A 26,340-nucleotide genomic window follows, 5' to 3' on the forward strand; every position below is an offset into this window, starting at 1 on the left:
GTGTTTATGAGATACAGGTAATTTTACTCACTAGAAGTTTTGATATTAATACCTTCTGCAGTTGTTTTTTAGCAGTTCTTTGAACTTAGACACAATAACAGAGCTATCATGTAGGATTCTGGCCTGCTGGGAACAATTTGGACTTCAGTATCGCTCCCAAAGACACCTTGAAATGTAAACAGGAGGAGCTGGATGTAGAAACCATGTTCTATTTCCTGAGCCACAGCCAATTATTCTACACGCTTATGTTATATATACAGTGCCCAGGAAAGCTAGGGGTGCTATCTATTTCTACACTCAGTGGGGGGGATTTGCTTTAACCTGCCATCCACCTCTCCGTCCCCCACAGCATCCCACAGTCTGCCTCTCATTGATCCTTCGTCTGAATTAGAATCCATGGCGCCAATCACGACTCTGACATATCAGTAGCTAACTGTGAACTGAAAAATCCATGGCACTGTCAGGCGGCATTGTACCTTCACCATTCGCTTTCAGCAATACTCCTAACTTATTTAATTAATATTTCTGTTTACATATTACCCACCATACTCTGAATAAAAGTAGTAAAGTGTCTTTCGTGAAACTCAAGGACAAATGTAACAAAGATAATACAAAGACAACAGAACAAGAGATAAAAGTCACAGGGCGGTGCGATTACACAGCAAGTATGATAACTGGAACAGGTAGGTTTTGAGGTTGGATTTTGAGCAGAGCAGCTGAAAGCTCGGCTCCCCATCGTGCCGAGGCGAGCGGAGGGCACAGCGAGGTGGATGGAGGAGGAGGATCTGAGGTAGCGAGAGGAATTTGCAATGTGGAGGAAGATCTGACAGATAAGGAGGGGTTGTGGGAGGCCTTGAATGCATACAAGAGGATTTTGAATTCTGAACTGGGAGCCAGTGGAGTTAGAGCTGTAGGACAGGGGTGATGGTGAGAAGAGGGGGGTTTGGTGATGATGTGAGCGGCTGAGTTCTGGACCACTTATAGCTTGTGGAAGGATTTAAGAGGGCATTGATTTGGAATTAAATGATGATGAGCTATTGAGGATGACAAGCTGTTGATTATTATGGAAAAAATGTCAACTTTGAATAATGTAGATTTTGTGCCAGCAAGAAAAATTTCCATTGTAAACAAACATCATGATGTAGGCACATTATTTTCCAGTGAACGTCCATAATATGCTGTAAAAATGCAAAGAATATGTCTTAATTCAATTGAGGCTTACTCTGAATCTAACATTAATATGGTTAATATAATCAGAAGGGGGTGTTTACATGAAAATGTTTCATTCTGAGTGTGCTCTTATTCATTAATATAGGAGTTCTGCTGTGCAGGTAAACATGTTCTACACCACAGTCAATATTGTGACGTCTGTCATCCAGTTGATGGTCTGCAACAGCGCCATGTTTTCACACATCCATGCACTTTGCTGTGTGCCACCTCCAGTGATGTAAACACGGTGTAATCCTTTGAAGGCAGGTATACAACCTTCCCTGCTCCCAGAGCACATGTCCTCCTCTCCCCTTTGGGCAGGCTGACAGATTCAGTGCAGGTGGAAATGGGACGCTCTCTGATCAGAGCAACAGGAGCTAAATGAGAACCCTGTAAGGTAACCGTGATGAGCAAAGACAGGAGGGGAGGGGATGGAGCTTCCAGGGGGCTGGGCAAGACTGTGTTAGAGGAGACTGGAAGTAAAAGAGGTGGTGTAGCTCAGTGCTGCGCCGTCATATGGCACAAGAACTAACATCATTTTATTGATAATTAAAGAATTACTGAATGTCCTGACACATTTAGGGATGAATTTAGCATGGGAACACATACATTGTAGGGTGTAAATGCATCACAGCACATATGTTTAATCAAACTTACTGTATAGTGAGTTAGTGAAAACATTCAAATGTTTATCTTAATAATTCTGTCTTTTGAATTCAATCCTGTGAGGGAATTGTAAGATTAGGTCAGGCTTTAAACTGTAACAACAGTGTTTAGTCAGAATCCTAAATTTAAAATCAGAATTAGTATAAAGATGTTTTCAACAGAAGATTACAGTGGATACGAAAAGTATTCAGACCCCCTTAAATGTTTCACTCTTTGTTGTATTGCAGCAATTTGCTAAAATCATTTAAGTTTTTTTCCTCATTAATGTACACACAGCACAGTTGTTGTCATGTTTGCAGAAAAAGTGAAATATGACATGGTCCTAAGTATCAGAGCCTTTGCTGTGACTCATATATTGAACTCAGGTGCGTCCATTTCTTCTGATCATCCTGATCCAGATGGTTCTACACCTTCATCTGAGTCCAGCTGTGTTTGATGATACTGAGTGGACTTGATTAGTAAAGACACACACCTGTCTGTATAAGACCTTACAGCTCACAGTGCATGTTAGAGCACATGAGGATCATGAGGTCAAGGAACTGCCTGAAGAGCTCAGAGATGAATGTGGCCAAGTACAAGGATGTCCTGGACGAAAACCTTCTCTACTCCCTACTTTCTGTACCCACTGTATATTCAAATCATAATTCTGAGATTAAGTCTAAAAAATAAAAACCAGTTCTTTGACATTCAAGGCAGGTTTCATATATGAACATTAAACCCAGGATTTCGACCCAATCTTTTGAGATTATTTGCAAAAAATGAAAAATCTTTAGGTTTTTGAACTCGTTTAGATTTCATAGATCAAACTTAGAATACTAAATTTGAAATCCAAATAAATGTACAAATGACACAATTCTAATATTAAAGTAAAATGTAATCTCAGCATTTCATCTTAGAGATTAAACTCAACATTTTCTTATTAATTTAGGTTTGTGGTCAGAATACTAACACTAGTTTATGGTTATGTGAACTCATAATTCTGACATTTAACCCATTTGACATTTGAGATTAAACTCAAAATTCTAAGATTAAATCTTTGAGATTTTAAACTGTTTGTTCAGAATTCTGAAACCCACCTTTAAATCAGAATTAATCTAGAAAAGGAAAGACTGTAGGACCTGTTTTGTCTAACTGGGATGTAGGTATATGCAGCTAAAAAGGATTGCTGGGCTGTGATGGTGCACAGCAGCAGAGTGCAGTAGTTGGATAATGCACTGACTGCCTTAAATAACTTTGTAGAGGTCACTTACGTGCTGAAACTTTGGGTTGTTGGCATGAAATCCAACACAGAACGTCCTAGACTCCCAGACAGACTCTCCAATTAAGACTTCCTGCACTGTGCCCGCAGAGAACCAGACTTCGGGGTTGCAGACATCCATCTGAATTCATCTGGGACCTTTCGCAATGTTTGCCTGGGCAAGCGGGAGGGTGGTGATGGAGGACGGTGGAGGGGTAGGGGTGTGGAGAAGGAGGCGCAGTGTGTGCAAAGTGTGTGGGGGGGGGGGGGGGGGGGGCTGTCTGCTTGCTAATCAAACACAACCGGCAGGCCCGCCAAACTGCCAGGGCCTCTGCAATTAAGGCCGTGTGGACTGAATCCCGCCATGAATCCTGTCTCGTCAATTTGCACTGATGTTTGGATCATTGCACATGCCGCGGGTCACATATCACAAGTTGGCAATTAGAAGCGGAGAGAGAAAAAGCACTGAGAAAAGATAACAGTCCTGCCAAGGGATTTTTGTTTTGTATCCAGACTTATTAAGCTCATTACAGTGTATTTTTAGCCAAATCAGCCCACTGCTATTCATATCATTTTGCTTTGTTTTTTTATGTTTATAAAATAGGTATTATGAAGCAAAGTAATTAACTACAACAACACTGTTAGATAGAAAACTGTAAGCCTCTCCACCCTAAACACAACCACTCTTTCAGAATACAAGCTCAGTAAACTGCAACTGTCAGCTGATGATGTAGTCCCTACAACAGCCACTCGCTTCTGTCATGGCCCACTGGCTGTAATAAAACTCACATGCAGGGCAGTAAATTTATATTTAGGGTACCTGTGAATAATTAACTATTTACTATATAAACAACTACAATGTCATGTCACGTCTGATAGAATATTACAGTCATGTGCAAAAGCTAGTACTCCCTCTTTTAATGTGTGTGTGTGTGTGCTTGGAGTATGAATTCACTTCCATACGATGTAATAACGTGAGCTGCGGCAGGTGCTGCTGATGATCAGTCCTTGATGAACCGATCATCAGCAGGTGTACAGACCTCTATAAAAATACGTTTTGACAGTTTGCTGCTCTGGAACATTCAGGTGTTAACACAGAGAGAAAGACATGAGAAACATGCACATCAATCAGAAAGAAAGACTTATAAAACCATTTCAAACTATTTGGAGTTCAACGTTCTACATTGAGAAAGATTATTCACAAGTGGAAACATTCAAGACAGCTGTCAATCTTCACAGGAATTATCCAAAAAAAATATTACATTGGATTAACATGATCAAGCGTTTGTAGGATAAGCAGCCCTTAAAACCACCGAACATCCCCGATCTCCTGTGTCCATACATAACACTAAGCTCATCTGTCTACAGGAACAGATTATGCACTTTGCACCAAAACATAAAAATACATGCTAATCCAAAGCTGCAATTCAAAACACGTTGTTCTCTCAGACTGGCAATTATGACTGAAATAATGGTCTGGCGCTGGAATTACTTCCTGATCAGAACACATATAAGCTGCACACATGGACATCAGCTGTAGAAAAAAATAAAGCCTCTGCTAATTTATGCAGTTCAAACTGAGAGGGGAAATGGGACGTTTGGCGGGTAGAGACATGACACAAACTAGAACCATTACTGAAACAGCTGTGAACTGTGAAAATAGATCTCACTGTGGACACCACTAGATCGATGAAAACACAGTGAATAATGCACACTTTTGTTGCCATATTTGAGATGAGCTGGCAATAGACATGCGTTGTCATTTTTTTTTGTCCCCCATGCTGCGTTCCTGCTCCGTCACCCACTGCTTCACAGCCCCATGGGCTTTGCTGTTTTTGTTTTCCCCTCCACCTCCCACATGTTATTTCCCTGACACCCCCACTGTGATACAACTTGTGTAACGATAGCAGTCTGACGGGAGTCAAGAGATTCAGTTCTGAGCTCAACTTTTATTTATCATCATTGGTAACAGCAGGAGGGGGGGTCCCAGAGGAGAACCATTAACTCTCCCATCAGACTCATAGTGGAATCCAACTGTACCTGCTGACAGTGAGTGATAACAGCAAAAGTCTAACTCTAACTCTAACTATAAGAAAAAAGTTAAAGTCTCCTTGCACACAAAAAGCTTAAAGGGTTAGGGAAACATATGTATTTATAATCTGTATTTTAATTTCTTTATCAATGGTTGAATGATGCCTGCTAATCCATACATACATGTTGTATGTTGTTGATACATATTATATATTACTGGATGATATATTTTCATGTTTTTCTGATGCACCGATCTGCCTTGATAAGCATTTTTTCATGTCTTATTTTATGTGTGGGTGCCAAAAACAAGTTCAAGAAAAAAGAATATACACAAATGAGTATCAAATAAAAGAAATATATGACAGGTGCTGCACCGCACATCCAGATGACTGCAGACTACTGATGAAGACATCAGTAGAATCCTCCCTATATTATGAGGAACAGAGAGAAAAAGCAGATATTTTTAGCAGACAGTTATTTTCCACTTTATTAGATTGTTGCAGTGGCAAAGAAGATCGTCTGTTGGACGTTTTAGCCTTTTCTCTTCTGTCTTCTGCATGAGAAGGAGAATGACCCGCAGCTTCTGCTTTTTAGCAGCAGAACTTCACAGTTAGCTGAGCTCCCTAAAACTCTCTACAGGGAGCGGAGAGGACCTGACGGAACTGCTCTTCACACTGCAGTTTAAATGAATCCCAGATGAACCCTTGGACTTGCACTGAGCTATCCCCCAGACGCACACAGATTGTACCTTTGCAAACATCCCCACAGCCATCCCTGCAGACACACACAAACTGACAGGGAAAACACAGCTCTGCTACCATGTGGCAGCTCCCTCACGAGGCCTTTAGCTGTTAGCCATTTGTTTTCCATCCATCAAAATATTGCACAATTCTTCATCTTCATTTGAGACTATTTATTTATCATTTAGGGATATTTAAATGCTTCCAAAGCTCGTCTGAAGGAAGCGTTGTTCATCGCGCCACCTGTCAAAAATACTTGTCAACAGAGCCACACTCCAGTGGAAGCTTCGATCAGCCAGCACTAGCAGCTTCAATCTCTATTTACTAACTCCTCTCAGGAGTCGTTGCAAAGCTGGCTGACAGAACAGACGCTGCTGCCAACACAAGACATGTTGCACCGAGCCAAATCAAATTCAGTCACAGAAATACAAGGCTCAGCAGAAGGTGGAGGCGAGGCATAGATTAGTGTTTTCCCCATCGTAACACAAAGCGCAAGTTCACTTTTACGCTGCTGTGAACTGACATTTTGCTACAAAAACAAGCATTTTTATCAAACAGCAGATCATAAAGATTACACCAAATTTTTTAGCTTACAGCACTGTCAGACTGCTGATAAATGCACAGCTGCTCCTTACTGCTGCGAGGCTTCACACAAAACCAAACACACTAAAGGTACAAAAAAAAAGAAACACTGCAAAGCTGCATCCACTCAATCCTGTAATATCAGCTATTAAAACTAAAGGGAGCTGTGATGAAATGTAGCTTCTTAATTACTGCACTTTACTAATTTTTTACAGCAAGCTCACTCATCAGGAGCCTCTCCTGTAGAGTCTGTTTTACTGTAACAGTGGCTGCCAGTGGCTGTAGTGATTCAACACATCCTCACCAAAAAATGGCACATTTGGTTGACAAAACTGCCAGACATGATGTTGCGTTCACATTAATACAATCATACTGTCCAATGTCATCTTAAACATGACAGCCTTCAGCCACCATCTGAATCACATTTCACCCAACCCCTTTGTAAGACTACAAGAGGGTGGACATATGTCCACCACAAGAGGGGCTGACTGGGCTACCAGAGCTGAGCCCCTCCCCCTGGGTCTGGTCCTATCCCAGGCAAGAAACTCAAGGTAAATTTTTCACTGGGGGTCTATGGATCGAGTCTGAACCTGCACACCAGAGCTGATTTGTTTGATGTCCTCCAAGGAGTGTATTGCTTCAGACAACATACAGTAAGTCTGAGAATAAGAACACACAAGCTATTCTGCTGCAATAAGGCCTTGATCCTACAAGGATCCACAAACACGTAGAAATGCAGCCAAAGAAATACACACATGGTCTGTTTTTTTTGCTTGTTGAAGAAAGACTGGACTGAACAGCAGCACAGGAAGTGAAAAGGGAGGAGGTCAGGGTGGAAGTACAAAGACTGAACGATAACCTGATTATTTTTCATCTTGGGTGTTTGTTCTAGTCATTTCATGCAGCTTTAGTTGTTTTGCTACAGCACTGATTGGTCAATGTGAAGGTGAAGTTTTGATTAAGCCATCAATTGACTATATAAATGAAATAATGGCCAACGTATTACATTGATTTAATTTAACCCTAAAGCAACTACAAAAAACTCTAAACTACATGGGTAATTTTTATTTTTTTATTTTAGATACTGTATTAATCCCAGAGGGAAATTCTCTACGGCTGCTGCCAAGCAGTGTCATACAATGACTAGCAAGGCGCGGGTGAAGTGTCTTGCCCAAGAACACACAACAGTGACTAGGGAGGAGTTGGGATTGAACCACCAACCTTCCGGTTAGCCTCAGTGTGGGACTTTAAATCAATCTAAGTTGTTTTTGTCACTATCTAGGGGAAAGAAGAGTGCGAGTCATCTGACAGAAAACAGTCTCATTCTTTAAGTGCTGGAATAAAAATGTCATGTCTCCAAATGTCTCTGGCGAATGTCGATGTAGATTCTCAGTCTGCTTGGAAGAGCTCTTGAATTCCTGACGAATAAAACACATTTTATCATCTTCAAAATGTATTTTATCACTTTTAGTGTTAAATAATATTTATCTATTTTTTTAATAAATACCTCTTAAACATTTCTATAGATCTTTGTGTTCAGTACTTTCTATGTGTAAGAAAGCAGGTCCCTGCACTGCAGCTTGCCTGGACCATAAAGCTATATTGCCTAAATCAAATTAAACCAATATTATCTTGGATGTCTGACTCCCAGCAAACAAAGTAAGCAGTGCTGTGCTTCCTGTGAGTTTTCACTGAAGGCTAAAGGAGAAGTGGGACCTGTCTCACCATGCATATGTTGGCTCTGACAAAACAGGTTGAACGTTTCGCGTGTATTGTGCTTTTGTCAGTTGTGTGTTACAGGGTTCAAGTCCGAGTGACATTTTGAAATTGGGGTTAAGTTTTTCAGAGCACAAACACAGTGGAAGTGGAGGCACGAGGACACAAGAGATGCAGGAGCCATAGTAAGGAGATAAGGAGAGAGGACACTGCTGAGCTGGCTGCAGGAGCTGTCCACGGACCGTGGTGCTGAAAGTACAAACACACACACACACACACACAGCTCTACCAACCACTGTGTGCTTTTAATTGAAAACAGTTACACTTGTTATTTATATATTTATCATTCGGAGTAACAGTGTGCTTGTAGGAATATAGCGCATGTCATAATCTCTCAGCCAGGGCGGCACTTGTTGCCATGGTAACCAAGAAAATGGCAAGCTTGCTGCAGAAGTGTCAAAAAATGTCATCATCAGACTTTAAAATATGAGTTAACTACATTTTGGTCCCCTGACCAATAAAAGCTCGCTATCTCACTATATGACCTTTTTTTATGTCATTGTGGCGGACAGCCTGGACAAAAGACAGGTCTGCCTGCTTGCCACACATGAAGGAGAGACTGTTCTGGGATGTCTGTCCTTTCGCCTGTCTATGCTCCTATAAGTCAACATCACAATGTGGAAGCTGTCATATATTTAAAAAACAAAAGTCACAGTTGTATTAATTTCGTTGTGAGACGTGCAATATGTGACAAAGGTCGCACAGTGCTTTCTGCCAGCTTAACTCTTTCTGCTCCCTCATAATGCCTGTGAGCCTTTAGTGAACTCTTTGTGCCTCATGGGACCTTATTCCACATAACCTGGAAATTACGTACTGGGAGGTAGTGGAAGACGGATGATATAAATAGCAGTGAATAGCTGTAGTCAACACACATTTGAGGTCACATGGGCTATATTAATAGGTTTCTATAATAGGTCTGATTGGAAGATACAGCATCCATCACAGTTTGGATGCTGTGTCTGTCAAATGTAGAAAATATAGCTTAGCTTACACCCAAAGCCAGACTCCAGACCTACAGGCAGAACTACAGTCTTACACACTTCCTTCACACCTGTCACATTCCCATTCACAAAGATTGTGTGTGTGTCAGTTACTTGACAACCTAAATTATTCTCACAACCATCTTATCACATACATGTTTTCAACAATAGTAATAATAAGACAGCAATTGTCCTGATGGTGGTGGTGGCATATTCTTAGGAATCTTGTATGTAACAAAAAAGAATTTCCCTTCGGAGATAAAAAAAAAAAGGAATTCTGATTTTTGGATTCAAGTTTATTTTCTGACATATCGGCCAAAATATATGTATATATTTTTCCTTCCATAGCCACATGAACATAATCAGCTTCTCCTAACAATTGTTATGCGAGCTGTGTGATGACTCTAAGCCATAAGTCTTACATGTCATACATTTAACATCTAACCTTACCACTAGGCCTACTACTACTGCTACTACTACTACTGCTACTACTACTACTACTACTACTACTACTACTACTACTACTAATAATAATAATAATAATAATAATAATAATAATAATAATAATAATAATAATAATAATAATAATAATACTTCCATGTAAGCCTTATTTCTGGACCTGACTCAGGTTGGGTTGTTTCAAAATGTAGTCAATGTAACCAGAGTAAAGAAAATACTCAATTAATGTGCATATATGATGCAAAAGACCTCCTGCACTGACAACAGAATCCTGAAGCCCCATGCAGGTCAATAAGGTCTGAAAAATATAAATCATGTTATACCTGACCCTGTCTGAAACAGGTACCCAGTCAAGTCTGGGAACCCTGGATGGAAACCAGCATAAAAACACCATATAAATCTAAGCAGCAATGCAGCCTGCATGATTAGTGGTGAACAAGGCAAAAAAAAGTGTTATTCAGTAAGTCTCATGAACCTGCACTAGAAAGTGTAATGGATCGCCTTGGAATGTACAGTATTAAAAAAATGTATACCACTTTTTACTGCAGCTGTCTCTGCAGGTTGTCTGCATATAACGCTAGAATAAATATGGAGGCACAGATTTAGCTGGATGCTCACAGCAGTAAATCTTTCACAGAATGGTTCTTCTTTTCGCAGGATGCTTACATCTCACATCCACCGTTAGCTGCCGCTACCACAGGGGATCTGTTTGTCTGATCTGTTTGTGCATTTCACAAATTCTGCGCTAAATTCTGCACTAAAGTTAGCCTCTTCTCTAACGCACAGAACTGACTGATAAATCACTGCCATTTTTTTACCTCAGCCCTGTAATGTTGCAGTTGTTTTACCTGCCCCAGTAATAATTTAACTCTCTCTTTTCCATCCAATCATTTCTCCATTATTGCACCTTCATTAGCTGGCTCGTCCTTTCATTTATCCATTATTAGAATCTCCCCCCGCTCGATCAGTCTCTACTGACTAACCTTTATCCATTTCTCCATCGCTCTCTTCCTCCCATCATCTCATCAGAGAGCTTTGGTCTGATCTAATATTAAAGCTCTCTCATATCAAGTCAAATAAAGCCCATGGTCAGACCAAATATCACCACTGACTCCACAGCTGCGATCATCACTCCCTCTGTGCCTTTGCTTTCATACCAAAGTCAAGCAGCCATGTTCACAGGAAGAAAGAGATGCTCTCTAAATATGTGTCCATTGATGACTCATGCCTATTTTCAAGGATTTGGGACAGATAAATCATAAGGGACTGTTACATTTTTCAGTTGACACAATGGAGTTAAGTAGGAAAATTGCAATTGGGTTTCCCCTATGTTTAGATGTGATGATTAAAAAAGGAACCAGCGTACCTTAGAGACAACAATGTCCTCAGATAAACCACCCAATGATTCCAACATTTCATTGAGCTTGTGAAAGAGCAGCCCCGTCACTGACAGTGGAGGGACAACATGTCCTTATCTAACGGTCTCTAACTTGCTTCATCTCCATATATTTATACCTCAACACACTCGTGCGCAGACATGTACTTCTCTGTTGTTCATTCACTCACTTAGATCCACACATCCATTCAGGCAGTGCAGTCTTGACTGCCAACATCAACTGTTATAATAGAGCGCTAAGGGTGTTTATCTGTGTGGTACTCGCCCCCGGATACAAACACAGGCTATAGCCAACAATCTGCAGTTAAACAGGGTGTCTTAAAGTATACAACATAAAAGCTAAGCAGACAATTTATCACCAACTAATCCAACAGCAACTAGGACACATGTTCACTCATGTTCAGGCACCTTTCTTGGTTTCCTCAGACACTTTAGTTTCTTCAGAGACAACAAGCTACAAAGTACCATCGAAAATGGAGTTAGCTGCAGGCTAATCACACAAAAACTTATTTTACTTACTAAAAAAAAACAAATTACCAGCACTTTAGCAGGTTTTTAAGCAGCTATTAGCTTTAGCTTATTGTTTTGCTTAAGTTTCACAACCACTGTATAGAACATCATACAGACATAAGTCTCTTTCATGAACAGACTGCAGCACTGAATTTTTCTGTGTTTAAACAACAGGCAATATGGAGCTTTGGCAGGAATAAAAGTATTATATTCTTTGCACTGTGGTGTGACCTTTAAAAAGTGTGACAAGACTCCTGTCTAAAAAAAACTGAAACCACACAGATCATAGAACTCAAGAGGGGATTAAAATCCAATAATAAAACACTTATCTGTCTCTCAGACACTTGTCACAAGACCTTTGTCTTGTGACAAGTGTCTCATTCAGTCTTCGCTCTCTAGAACAGTGATGCGTCCTTGGCCAAGGCCCTTAACCCCAAGTCCTTTCCATTGTTTACACCATTGTTGTGTGAATGTATGCGTGGGCAAATTAGTGAAGTAGTGAATATTCAGAAAAGCCTTTTCTAAGAAAAAAGGTTTATAAAGTCTGATATTTAATTTCAAAGGTACATACTGAGTTTATGTTATCCACAGACATATTCTAAAATACATTTAAAACAATTATTAACCTCAAGACGAGGAAACAGAATGTGATCTAATGCAAACAAGTTTCCAAATTTCAGGACAGACATTCCATTATCTGGTTTCTGCTTAGCAAGCTAGCTACTCTGCTAAGAAAGGAGCTGCACTTAACTATAACATAACATAACATAACATATTTACCAATGAGTCCAGCTTCATTGTGAACATGCAAAATTTGACCTGACACTGTTTTACAGTACAACCAAACTTCCAGTGACATAGGGTGATTCAGCCACACCGTGCTCCTGCTTACTATGCTTCAAAAACAATATTCTGCACAAATCTCTATGCTAATCCACCCATAATTCGCTATGGTGAACTGACTGCAATTGCCACCCTAGAGCTAGAGTGCTGACTAAAAGAGTGCAAAGTAAACATAATGCACTATGCAGCACAAAGGGAGGGATGTAAAACACATCTCCCGTGTGCAGCTTAAAACGGAACCCTCCCGCATCCAAGGCTCATTGTGACACTCCCAATTTCAGGGAACTGAGACAGAGCATATAAGAAAGGATCACATCAGAGGAAAAACTCTCCCTAAACTCCTCACAACCTTATCTGTACATGTGTACACTACAAAACTACACCAAGTAATGCATTTTTTATGTATTTGCACTGCAGTATACATTATCAAAAAGAAGTGAGGAGGGTTTCCTTTTGTTACACTTTTGATATATTTATAAAAAATAAAAACAAATAACCATGGTGGGAGAAAGCAAAATTCTTTTCAACCAGCATAAAATAAAATAAAATAAACAGACAAATCTTCAGATCTTCAGACGACCTAACTGACAGGTGGAGGAAAGCTGAAGGCTGACAGAATTCAAAGACCTGAAAAGAAGGCGACTGGTTCAACAGGCGATCTGTTAATGATAATTCTAAAAAAAAAAAAAAGTCTTTGCTTTAAGAAATTTGCACTTCACACACTGAACCTCTTAACTGATGATATTAATGAATGAACATGAAGATCAATAAATAAAGAAAAGGAGCCGTTGAGAAGCAGCTCGGATTAAAACTTCCATAAAACTGCCAGTTCAATCTTGGTAGCATCTATAATAATCACACTGATTATTTAAGTTTTCAACACACCGTTCCCATTAAAGCATCCACTTCTACTTGATCAACATTAAAACAATCAGCAGCAACAAACACAAGGCTGTAAAAGAGGAGTAAAAGAGGCTTACTGAATCTCTGAGGCTCCAGCTCCATGCTGCTTGCCGCTGAGTCGCTAAAGCAACTGACACCAAAGAGACAGAGAGCAGGGAGTAATACGCTGCGAAGCTCTCTCTACCTTCCTCCCCCTCTCTCTCTCTCTCTTACTCTCTCCTCTCCCTCTCTCTCTTTACTCTTCATCTCTCGCTGTGGATGTGTTTCTGCCGTGGTGGTGCTAACCCAATTTTCCTCTTTTTCTGCACTTTTCCCATCTCTGTGTGTAATGAGTCTTCCTCTCCTCACCTCCCTCTCTCTCTCTCTCTCCTCCAGCCCTGGTTGCCATGCTGACATGTAGGCTACTACTACATGTTAAATGCTGAGCAGTCTGGATTATCCAGAGTTATTGCTGTGCATCAGGTTGTGTTTCCAGTACAAAATCTATGTGGTGGATATGCACACTTAACCCATTAATATCTGACTTTTTTAAGTTTATCGTCACAGCACCAATGGATCTCAGCTGGAGTTCCAGCTTCGAGGACAGGAGAGGTTAGGGAGAGGTCATTTTCAAACTAGTAAAAGGAAACCAGATCTGTACCTCACAGCAAATATACTCCAGATTAAATCCAAATCATCAGCAAGCTCGCTGGGTTTGTTGCAACTTTCGCTGACTAAAACTAAAAGGAATATGAAACGAAGTATGATGGCTGACCAGGCTAGTGTGTCCTATCTAATAAGGCTAGGATTATAGTTACCGTTTGTGAATACAGTCACAACTGCTGCAGAGGGCGTGTTACTCTCGCTGATGACCCTTAGTCAAGTAGATCACCAAGAGGTAGACACAAAAGGCAGCTGGACTGTGTTAGTACCTTCAAGACATTTTACTGCTCCTCCAGGCACATTCACCTGTTCTCAACTAAATAGTAAAACATATCTAAGAAACTCCTGTGCTGACACTTTTTTTTTTGCTAAAGGTAGTGCTGGGAAGTTTTGGCTTTTACAGCTCCCAAATGGCTCTTCTTATTTGGAGCCTTCTATTACAGCCTGATTTAGCAAGTATGAATGGTTTGTCTCTTGGTAAATAATGTCTATTCACTATTTTCATAAAAACTTTTTCATAAAACAGTTCCTATTGTGTGAGCGATGGGCGGTTGTTTTATGTCCAGGCAGGTGTTGTTGACCCTGCTGTAATTGATTTTTTCTATTTACACATTCTACACTTAGCTTTGCTGTCTTGAATATCATTGAAATGCAGCTCTGCTTCTTTTTCAGTTTTTGCTCATTTCTGCAGTTTTTACTGGTGCGTCTGCATTTGCCTGGATCTTCAGAAGAGCTGAGCAGGAGCAGCTGAAGATTTGGCCCCTCCCTGGCAGGAGTTGGCACTTCTCGTTTGCTACAAAGAATTGGTTCTTAGAGTTGGCTTATTCGTGAATGATGCATAAAGTATGGGTCATTTCCTTAAGTTATCTTTATATTTCAAATAGACATAGTTGGAACGGATTTTGTTTTGCAGCACATGTACAGCCTTTGTAGCTGTTGGACACATCAACTGGGCGGGTTACATGGATGTCCATGCAGAGAGGATGCATGAGATTTGCTTCACATAGACCCATACCTTAAGTCCTCAAGTATTGGGCTGACTGAAGTATGCTACATTTAAGTGTGTAGATTTGGTCCAGTTTAAACTACAGACACAGTGGCTGCAATGTGCAGCCTATAAATTACTTATAGAGAAGGACATTGCATGACTGCACGACTGAAGAGTTACCAAAGGTCATTTTGGCTGGAAGAAGACCAAATGAACACTTTGTCTAGAAATGAAATCAAAAAGAAGATCTTCCAGGTGACCCCATCCAGAAGAAATGTCCATCTGGTGTAGATTGAAGCATCTGTTCTTCATACTTGCATGGAACCATTTCAAGAATCTAATCTTGTTAACACAGTCTGGTGATAACGATAAGAGTTCTAAGAATATGATCTAAGAGTGCTTGGATCCATTTTGATCATAAACATCACTAATAGAACTCTTATTCAACTGGATCCTATCCGGCCAGACTACTCAGATTTTTTGACCCATCTGATTTCTTATTATTACTGTTACTTCTTACCATACCTCACTACTGTGGGCTTTGTTAGAGCTCCCTGAGACAGTGGTATTTTTTTTTATGTGCATATAATTAAACTAAAGACCGAGATTTATTGCTACTGGTTAGCATTTGGTCTAATCACTGACTTCACTGCTTGGGTGGATAATGAGAAGAATGAATACTTAACTTATTTTTATGTGCAACTTTTTTAATCTTTAAAGCCTCGGACATTGGAAAAATGGTACAATTCTTTTATTGTATAATAATTACTGTGCCCAAAACCCTTTAGTTTGAGAAAGAACTCTAATAAGTCTATTTGTCTTGCTTTAAACTGTTGAAAGAAAATGAAATGAATGACTGAGAATCTTCATATTCATACCCTCATGTTAATGATTGGCTCCTAAATTTGAGCTGGAAAAAAGAGCTAGAAGTATAATCCTTCTCCATGACCCATGAGTAGTTTTAATAGATGATAGTACGGTTTAAATTTGGCATGTCACTGAGTCATATCATCATAAACCCACCTCGTCATTCAATGATCATTGGAGCACTGAGCTGCAGGGATGAATCAATCCTCAGAGGGCATTTTTCAGAATTATTCTCAAGCTTCATGAAACTAACAATATCCTGTTTCACTCTGCAAATACATCACATGAAGGAAAGACGCTCCCAAACTGCTTTTAGAGTGTGACTAGAGACAGATAGACGGGTGTGATAATGCTGAGTGATGATGATGCTGTGCTTGCTTCCCACAGGAAGCTGGAATAATTATTATGCAGCTAGGGAAACACGTTTCTAACTTGTTTGCAGCTACAATCTATAACATTGTGACAGATAATGGCACAGTGGTAATGACACACTTGTACAACTGTTCTTACGTATATGTAAAAAATAATGGTAAGACCTGGAAAGGAGCTTCTGGCTAATTTGGAGAGGGTAATGCCCCTGTTTCTTGGGCCAGGAAACATTAGAAGTTGTTTGTCATGTTAATATGGTGTTGGGAATATGTGTGGGCACATAGTTGCTGTGTAGCACTGCGAAGAGGCACCCTACAGATTCAATAAATGAAGTGTAATGTAATCAAAACCTTTCAAACTTATAGATTTACTGAAAAGCTTTCACAGACAGGACAGTCAAAAGACAGAAATTGCTACAAGTTTACTAAAACGTAGAAAACCTGAATTTTTTGGACAACTTCTTCCAGCTTGCACTGCCAATGTTCCACTGCACTGGAGCAGAAACAAAGTACCAGCTTCTCTGGACAATGTGTGTTGTTGTTTAAAGTCTGTAGCTCTTGTTCTGGGTATAGCAGCTGCTGTCCAGATCACTATCTGCTCTGTCTGTGTCACAATACTGACCGTACAAACTATATGCAACATTTGACTGGCTGAATTTAAATGGAGACACTTCATGATTTTATGTGGAAACACCAGCAGAAGTTAAGTTTGAAACTTGAATCCTCTTGGTTACCATAGTTACAGCTCCTATCCTGTGTATAAAATGATTTGTTGCCTGAAAAGAATCAAGCAACAGTGGCTCAGTGGGATAGCAGGGTTGTCCAATAACCGGAAGGTTCGATCCCAACTCCTCCCTAAGTCATTGTTGTGTGTCCTTGGGCAAGACACTTTACCTGTGCCTGTGGCGCGCCTTGCTTGTCATTGTATAACACTGCTTGGCAGCAGCCTTAAACAATTTCTCTCTGGGATTACTAAAGTATCTAAAATGAAAAAAAAATAAAAAATGTTTACTGTAAAAGTGTTGTTCCCCCTACAGGGGACCCCTGCTTCATACTCAGATCCCAGATCACCCCATTGAAGGCAAATTTGCTATACGAACGACCCAGCTCTTAGAACCAGCAGGGAGCAGGTTTTTTCCCCTTTTTTTCTGTTGAAGCTGCAAGTGATTGGTCACCTACAAGATGTGTGGTTATGTCTGTGTGTCAGCACAGAGCAGGAGGGGGAGGCACGGTGGTAATGGATTTGAAAGTGTTGTAGGTACTTGTCTACAAAGCAGTGATAGGTACATACAAGTTTATCTAAGTACTTTTATCAAGAAGTTCAAATAGTCAAACAGAACAAGACTGACAGAGAGAAATCTTTAGAAGATTCTGGAAAGACAACTAGTGAGAGATGTGTCTAAAGAGCCGAGAACAACAGCAGAGACACTAGTGAAGGATTTAACCAAGTCTGGACCTGAAGTGTCGGAGAAGACAGTCAGTAGAGTCCTGCACAGGAAGGAGCTGAAAGCTTACAGACCAAGAAAACCCCAAGAGAAGAGGCACCTCCAAGCCAGACTGAAGTATGCCAGAGACAACATGGAGACAGATTACACAGACTGGAAGTGTCTCATCTGATCAGATGCAACTAAACTAGAACTCTTTGGTCACAGAAATGTTGTCTTTGGATAAATAAATTAGAGGTGTATAACACAAAGAACACAGTCAAACGTGGTGGCAGTATAATGCTGTGGGGATGATTCAGTTTCAGTTTCTGGAACTGTGAATCTTGTCAGGATGGAAGGAATAAATGTGTCTTGAGAGAAAACCTAAAGCATTTTCATAGAGGGGGTAATAATATTGTCTCTCAACTCTACATGCATAGGCTTTCTAAACCCCTTCCTTTTTATTCATAGGAGACTTTTTGTATCACATTCAATTTGGTGTTATTCCACAATGCGCAACACAGTGAAAACAAAGGATAAAAGCAGGCAAGATTATATCACAAATACCACACTGGTTGCCATATTACTGCCATTTTCACACTGAGATGAAAGTATGTGTATATGTACACACACATACACACAAACACTTGGAGTGTGAAATGAGACTGTTTCCATAGCAGTATGTCACACAACACAACCCTCAGCACTGTTTTTCTGCGTATTCATTTTCTCTGTGGTTTATTTCTTCAGTACCTGCAGTTACCCAGGGGGAGCCGCGCAACTCTGAACGCCAACTACATCTGACACAACTCCCATTTGTGTTCCTCAGTCAAACCACAGTGCTGTGTTGTGCTGTAACACACAGCAATGATATTACTGCCATAGTGGAAACCCAAATTAAAGTCCGATCAGAATCAGTGCTCTGTACCTGGTGTCAATCATATTAATAGGGTGACAAATACAGGCGCAAGATGTGTTTTGCCACTAAAAGAGTTTTAGAATAAGGATAAGAAGATTTAGCCCAGAACTGTTTGGCTGGTGTAGCCATTAATTGCCTTTTATAAATGTTCAGGGAGTTTGAGCTCAGGCAATTGTGAAGAAAGTCCATGACAGTCAGCACTCCTTGGTCTTCAAAGCTGTGATATAGAAAACCTCCACAAAGATGCAAGTCAGAAAGTGTGGCAAGTCTTTGAAGCTTGGAGTGTTTCACCAAGGCTTCTGCTGGGTCAGGTAAGGTTCAGTGCAGGTGTCCAGGTTTAGCAATTGCAGCAAACCTAAATTCTTCCATGTTTCACTGGGGGTTTGATACACATTGGTACGTAAAAGCATTAGCATTTTACTTTTTACATCTGAAAGTACAGTGAAAGTAGTGTAAGAGGCCTTTCAGACTCACATCAGGTAGGATTGCTTTCATCAGAAATTGTAAACAGCTGTTGAGGCTAACTTCCATCATGTCTATTGTGGCATCCATTGACAGTCTTTTTCATTTGCACTGCGACTTCCTTCATATTGTGGATTGTGGGGCTGTGGGCCTCAGATTAATGACTCAATATGACATATTCCATCATACAATATGAAATGCTTATATTTCTAAGCGAGCCTGTCATCTTAAGGAATATGAAAGTCCTGGGAAAATTGGACATTTGTGAATATTTTTTTTCTCTGTAGAAAGACTGACTGACTGTTTGGGAATGGCCTTTCCAGACTGCTGGGCAGCTACAGTTTATTTTGTGAGAACATTGTTTATGTCATTTCCTCTTAGCACTGTGTTACACCTGCCTTTATAGAGGTCTGCACACCTGCTGATGATCAATTCATCAAGGACTGATTAATAGCCTTGTAATCAACTGTCAAAGGTCATAAAACACTTAAAATGTCCTCCAGTGTCCCAGGTAAAAGTCTTGGAACAAAGTGGACTTTTGAGGGTTTGTGTGTTTGGCTTAATGTATTCATCTTGTGATGTTGTAGTCACTTACAGTTTCACTGATCATGGTTGGTTCTGATTGGATAATGGTTATAATAGGTCGTCTTCACATTTCACTATGATAAGATAAAACTTTTTTAATCCCAGAGGAAATGCTTTTGCCAGAGGTTTCAAGTCACCTTAAATACTGTTTTGTCTTCATGAGGGCATGGCTTTCAGTTGGTTATGCTACTGAATGAAACAGAGAAGATGAAACATCTAATGAAATGTTGAGGTCCTGACCTCTCAACCATCATCAGTCCCTGTAGATACAGGTAACGTTTGATTCTTCTGATGCATCAGCTTGCAGAAAGACAATACAACTGAGCCAGGATCAGTGAGGGCTGAAGTCCAATTTGGCAGCATCATCTGAACAGTTTGGCAGTCTGACCTTGGCTTTTACTGTGACTCACCCCTGCCAAACACAACAGCAACACATTTCACTACTCAATCCCCATTTGGTTAACGTTGTCTTAATTTGTCTCTTCATCTGCTGTAGATTTTGTTGGCCATCAGTGGTACACAGCTAAGTACCAGTCATTAACACTGCCAATCCTCTGAAGGCCTCACCAACGGAATTCAGCTGCTCTGTTAGGCAGATCTAGAACTCGATGGATGGGATTTAGTCTGGGATTTATCACACATAATAACAAATTACCAAGTACCATGGATATGATGTTTTTGCTCATCAGCATACAGGTATAGCTAGGTGTGGCACAAATGCAGCTTTTAAATACAAACCCTACAATATACTCCAAGTGACACTAGAAAATTAGCTAAGGTGGCACTGAACCACACAAAAAGTGTTGAGAATAACAAAGCAGACACAATGGTTGTTGTGTCAGTGCAAAGATCAGAAAGGAATTTCTTTACAGTCCACCCTCTCCAAGCAGAGGCACTGTGCTCTCATTCATCTTCTCTTACTGAGACGGAAAACATCACCCTGAAGAAATCTAAATAAGATTATGGTGGATGGTTTTCTCTTTTTTAAAGTGATTTTGAAGGCCGCTTTGCTGGCTGTGTTCAAGCTGTCCTTGCATCATGGACCCCCTAAATTAGCTTTGATGCAGTTCAGTGGTCCAGAGGGGACATAAATTAGTTCTTAGTTATCTCCAGCTCAAATTGAGCAGCCAGATGTAACGTGACCAGTAACAGTGTTGAGGCATTGATTTTATTCATCTAGTCCGCCCTGCCCTCATTAGGGCACAATATCTGGCTAGTAAAGGTCATAAAAACTAAAAGGTTGTTACAAAGATGGCACTGAACAAAACTTAAGTCAAATATTAGCCCCCTTGGTCGGATCATAAGTGCTTTTAAAAATGTCTTATCACTTTTATGCTGATGATATCCAGCTGTATTGTTCTTTTAAAGACACAGAGATAGATCAGCTACAAGAACTGATAAACTGTGTCTCTTGCATCAAAAACTGGCCTCTGGACTCAAACGAATGCAATTGGTTCAGAATGCTGCTGCAAGGCTTTTAACAGGATCAAACAGACGGTCACACATTACCCCGATTTTATCTTCCTTACACTGGCTCCCCATTAAATTCAGAAATGATTTTAAAATTTTAACCCTAACATTCAGAGCTTTAAATGGGCCATCCCCCCAGTACATCACAGACATGCTGGTGTGTTACTCCCCTGGACACGCTCTTCGATCCTCCTGCCAACACCTTCTTGAGGTTCCAAAAACCCGCCCTACAACCAAGGGAGACCCATCCTGTCAGGCAGTGGCTTCCAGACTCTGGATCGCCCTGCCCCTCTCTATCTGTGTGGCTGACTCTGTTGATTCTTTTAAAACGGCAGCTGAAAACACTTCTATTCAGACAAGCTTTTAGTTGACTGGGTTTTATTGTGTTGTTTTTATTTTCATTTTAACATGTAACTTTGGTTTTAACTGCACTCTGTAAAGCACTTTGTGATCTGTGAAAGGTGCTATATAAATAAAGTTTGCTTACTTACTTACCCTCTTATATGTTTGCCTATTTTTGCTGACGTGGTATAAATGCAACATGTCCTCATGGTCAACATCTCCCAGGTACAACACATGGTTACATGGATACATGCTAACATAGGGACATACCGCCCCACATATGATGTTCAAGTTAGTAGGCAGGTTCTGACGACATATCTAAAGTAAAATCAATGAAACACGGACATGTGTGGTCTGCCCAGATGAGGAGCTCTACACTTGAGCAGTCCTGATATTGGACAGAGGCTAATGAGCCTTGTCTTACACACCTCATAGACTGTTGTGAAGCCAATGAGCCACCACTTGCTTTTAGCCAGTAACACGTTAAGTCGAGTAGCATCAGAGCAGACTGACTGAGAGATGACCACCGGGTTAATGTAGAAAACAGCACAAACCACTGAGCTGCAGCACTGTAGGAAGGAGTTATGTTAGTGACTAATGGGGAGAAGAAAAATGTGTAGTGAATAAAATGCAGATGGATGTGTTGTCAGCTCCAGAATTGTCCGGAATTTTTAGCTTAGCCTAGCACAAAGACTATCCAAGCTCCAACTAATAACTCCAAAGGGTTCCATTTCTGCTTGTCTATGCTCCAAAAAGACAGCTTAGACTTCAGAAATCCTCCCTACTGTAAAATTGCCTTACACGGAAGCTTTATCACCATTCCTTACTCACTTCGTCTCTAGAGATCAAGGCCTCTGTGGGCTGCCACCATGCTTTCATTGAGATGAAACGAAATGTGGCAGAGAACTGCAAAGCCTCCTGATCTGTTGGCCAATATAATGACCCAGTAAGTCTAGAGATTTGAGCGATTTTAATGATACAATAGCTGGACTACCGAATGAGTGAGTCCCTAAAACAGTGAGGCTTGTGGGTGCTCCTGTTCATCAGCAGCAGTATGTATCTACTGACTGAGGCTTAGAGAGACAAGCTGATGACAAGGTGCTAAAACAAATCTGATCTGAGGCAGCATGAACTTGAATTAAACCCCAGTTGCTGTGTAACACATTAGAGTTATAGTGTGAGCTCAGCTTCGGCACCCATTAGGGTTCAAGAAGTGAGATTTTTTAAATAGTACACACTACAGAATCCAGGAGGAGAGGATTGTTAAAATGCCCTGGCTTACTCAGTTAGGGTTATATTTGCTGAGTGCAGAGCTGAAGAAATGTAGCAAAAGCTGACATTAGCTTACTAAGGGGATAAGGCCAGCAGTGGGCACCCAGAAACTGAGCTGCTGAGGGCACTACTGCTGCTTTGCAAAAATATTTGTGCAGTCTTTTTTGGCACTCTGTTTGCATCTACCAGGTCGAGCGGGCAGGAAGTCGGGCAGTTCTGGTTGATCTAAAAACAAAAATACCACAATTGGTCTCTTGCCAAATTCACCATACACTCTCTGTCGCCTTGTGGGTCTTGTCAGACAGTCTTGCTTACAAATCAATAAAGATTTTAATAGTGCAACTTGGAAGTTGCTGGGAAGCAACACAAGTGGCATTACTCAACCAACTCCAACAAGACTGAGACGGCGGTTGACCACTGAAAAACTGGTTAAACCAGGCTAGTTTTCATGACCTTGGATAAATAGTTTTCTGAAAACATCTGCAGTATTTGCATGGAAATTGGAATGCCCCTCTCAGTACGGTGGGTGTTTTCCAGTGCATGCTGGGATATGTAGGCAATAAAATAATACCTATGAACACAGGACAACTCAAAAAACCTTAGCAGGTTTTTTATCAATACAGCACACGAAGAACGTTATTGCTAACCTAGCGTAGAAAGCCTTCCTGATTCTTTTTCCAACAGATGCAGAGGTATTTTGCGTAGTCAATTGGTATGGCTAGCCAGGCTAAATTATTGCTGCAATTAACAGCAATCCAGTAGACCACACACACAATACAAAATGTACCCCTTGCTGCTAACATAACATGATAAGGATCGCAAGCCACCATCAGAAACTCACTACACAAAGTACCATGGATATGATGTTTTTGCTCATCAGCATACAGTTATAGCTAGGTATGGCACAAAAGCAGCTTTTAACTACAAACCCTACAATATACTCCAAGTGACACTAGAAAATTAGCTAAGGTGGCACTGAACCAAAAAGTGTTGAGAATAACAAAGCAGACACAATGGTTGTTGTGTCAGTGCAAAGATCAGAAAGGAATTTCTTTACAGTCCACCCTCTCCAAGCAGAGGCACTGTGCTCTCATTCATCTTCTCTCTGAGACGGAAAACATCACCCTGAAGAAAATCTAAATAAGATTATGGTGGATGGTTTTCTCTTTTTTAAAGTGATTTTGAAGGCTGCTTTGCTGGCTGTGTTCAAGCTGTCCTTGCATCATGGACCCCCTAAATTAGCTTTGATGCAGTTCAGTGGTCCAGAGGGGACATAAATTAGTTCTTAGTTATCTCCAGCTCAAATTGAGCAGCCAGATGTAACGTGACCAAAGAGAGAACAGTGTTGAGGCATTGATTTTATTCATCTAAATGTGGTAGGGATGCTTTGATGGCACAAACCCAGACACACAATCACACACTCCAGTCGAACTCATATTTTCACGCTATCAAGTTTCATAGAATGTTTTTTTGTTGTTTTTTCCATTATTGTTCATTTGTATACATGCTCATTCATGTTTTCACTCCTCAGGCTAAAGAAGCCATTCAATTATTTTTTAAGGTTGTGTGCTCTCACAGATGAGGTCATAGTCTCAGCGCCATATCTACTTTTCCTTTAGGACAATATTGCGTAAGTAACTTCTGTTAAAACAGGCTGTTTCTGTAATTTGAACTATATGATTTTTTTTAATGAAATTTCAAGAAATCATTCAATGTGTTGTCCCTTTTATCCAAATATAGTTTCATATGCATGCCTAAAGAGCTCCGCTCCACATGGCGTTTCATCATGAACAGCCACCAACCTTCCTGTGACACAGAGCAATGGAAGCTATTATTGCTTTCTTGTGATTTCATCAGTTGTGGAGGAATTTTTGTGGACTACACATGATTTGTTTTAGCTGTAGCCGTCCTGCTCACCCAAGTCACAGGCTAAATTTTAGACTGGGATATTTGTTGGTGTTATTTTGCTCTGACTAAATGTGTTACCTTAAAGGAAGCTGTGGGGAGGACACTGATTTTACCTCATCTCTGTGAAGGTGATGGTTTACTGTTAGCTCCGGCTAACAGGAAATTAAGGTGTCCATGTGCAGGAGGAAGGACCACTCTTGAGAGGAGTATCTTAGTTTCACTGACTTTACTGGACAATGGCAGCAAACACAGGAGAGTTACATGTACAGCTGAACGCTCTACCTCCAGGGCAGACAGACTTGCACCAAAACAGCCAAGCAATCATAACAGGGAACACAACACGGAACTTCTTCTACCGAATTGGTTGTTAACGATCAAAACAACAGAACAGGCAGCCCTACAGTACTATAGCCTAACCTGGGTAGCCATCCTAATTCTTTTTCTATTTTATACAAAGAATTAAGAAACCTATTAAGATTAAGAAACCTTTATTAGTCCCACAATGGGGAAACTGCATTAGTCTGGTCTTTGTGGATTTGAGTTGATGTCCAGGGGGTAACACCAACGGACACAAAATTATGGCCAGCTATGGATATGGCCAGGTTAACTAGAGCTGGAAAACAGGAAATAAAAGGTCAAATCAGAATGATAATCATTTCTTAACAGTATTAGTCATTGCTAAATATGTAAGAGTGAAAAATTTACCCTAATAGAATCATAGACCAATTATTTTTTAACTGGATTTAAGGGCGGTAGGAAAGCACAGCTGTTTCGTGAAGAGTTACTGACATAGGGAAATGGGGCATCAACCCAATAAAAGAATGAATAGGACAGAACAACAACAAACTTGTGAACTTAAAGACAATAGAACTCGCAGAGGACTGGAATGTGATCAGATTTAATTTACAGCTAATCCTCTTCTGTTCTTTTCCCATAATGTAAATTTAATAGAGGTTAATCCAGGACATCAACCTTTTGTTGATTAGGATAAGCTGCAACTGATTTACTGACTTTTTAACAACAGCACACACACATAAAGCATGAGCTTATCTGGGAGAGCAGATGTAGCCGAGTGTGTTTGATATAAAGGACAGTGTCTCTCTTAGTATACGGGTTGTAGTCTCATTTGACTCTTAAAACCCAGGGAGACCGATCCTTTCAGGGAGTGGCTTCCAGACTCTGGAACGCCCTGGCCCTCTCTATCCGTGTGGCTGACTCTGTTGATTCTTTTAAACGGCAGCTGAAAACACTTCTATTCAGACAAGCTGTTAGTTGACTGGGTTTTGTTGTGTTGTTTTTATTTTTATTTTAACATGTAACTTTGGTTTTAACTGCACTCTGTAAAGCACTTTGTGATCTGTGAAAGGTGCTATATAAATAAAGTTTACTTACTTACTTACCCTCTTATATGTTTGCCTATTTTTGCTGACGTGGTATAAATCCAACATGTCCTCATGGTCAACATCTCCCAGGTACAACACATGGTTACATGGATACATGCTAACATAGGGACATACCGCCCCACATATGATGTTCAAGTTAGTAGGCAGGGCAGCAAACCCCTATGAGTCCAGCGTTTGAGTCCTCCTGACACTGCGAGCTGTTTTGTTTTCACTTGCTGCTAAGTTGTGTTTATACTCACAGTTGGGTTATAGGCATTAAAACTACTGGGTAAGTTTAAGCATTTAAATCCAGGCTAAGGGCTTTCACAAAGACGATGATTGTCTAACATCTGGATGTCTAAAAACACCTTAACTCATT

At 40.4% G+C, this 26,340-nt stretch overlaps 1 protein-coding gene across 5 annotated transcripts in view; it reads right to left on the reverse strand.

The window, feature by feature from the left end:
- The window catches only part of plch2a (phospholipase C, eta 2a), a 153,391-nt gene that overhangs the window by 105,773 nt on the left and 21,278 nt on the right, over nucleotides 1-26,340 (reverse strand). The window contains exon 1 of one of the 5 annotated variants that reach the window (XM_028411037.1): nucleotides 13,410-13,448. The exons of the other annotated variants lie outside the window; for them this stretch is intronic. Coding sequence (XP_028266838.1) covers nucleotides 13,410-13,434 — 25 coding nt within the window. The 5' untranslated portion in view covers nucleotides 13,435-13,448. Of the gene's footprint in view, nucleotides 1-13,409; nucleotides 13,449-26,340 lie in introns of those variants that run through there. 5 annotated transcript variants of the gene reach the window in all.

This window comes from Parambassis ranga, chromosome 7 (assembly GCF_900634625.1).
Source record: "Parambassis ranga chromosome 7, fParRan2.1, whole genome shotgun sequence".
Taxonomy (NCBI): domain Eukaryota; kingdom Metazoa; phylum Chordata; class Actinopteri; family Ambassidae; genus Parambassis; species Parambassis ranga.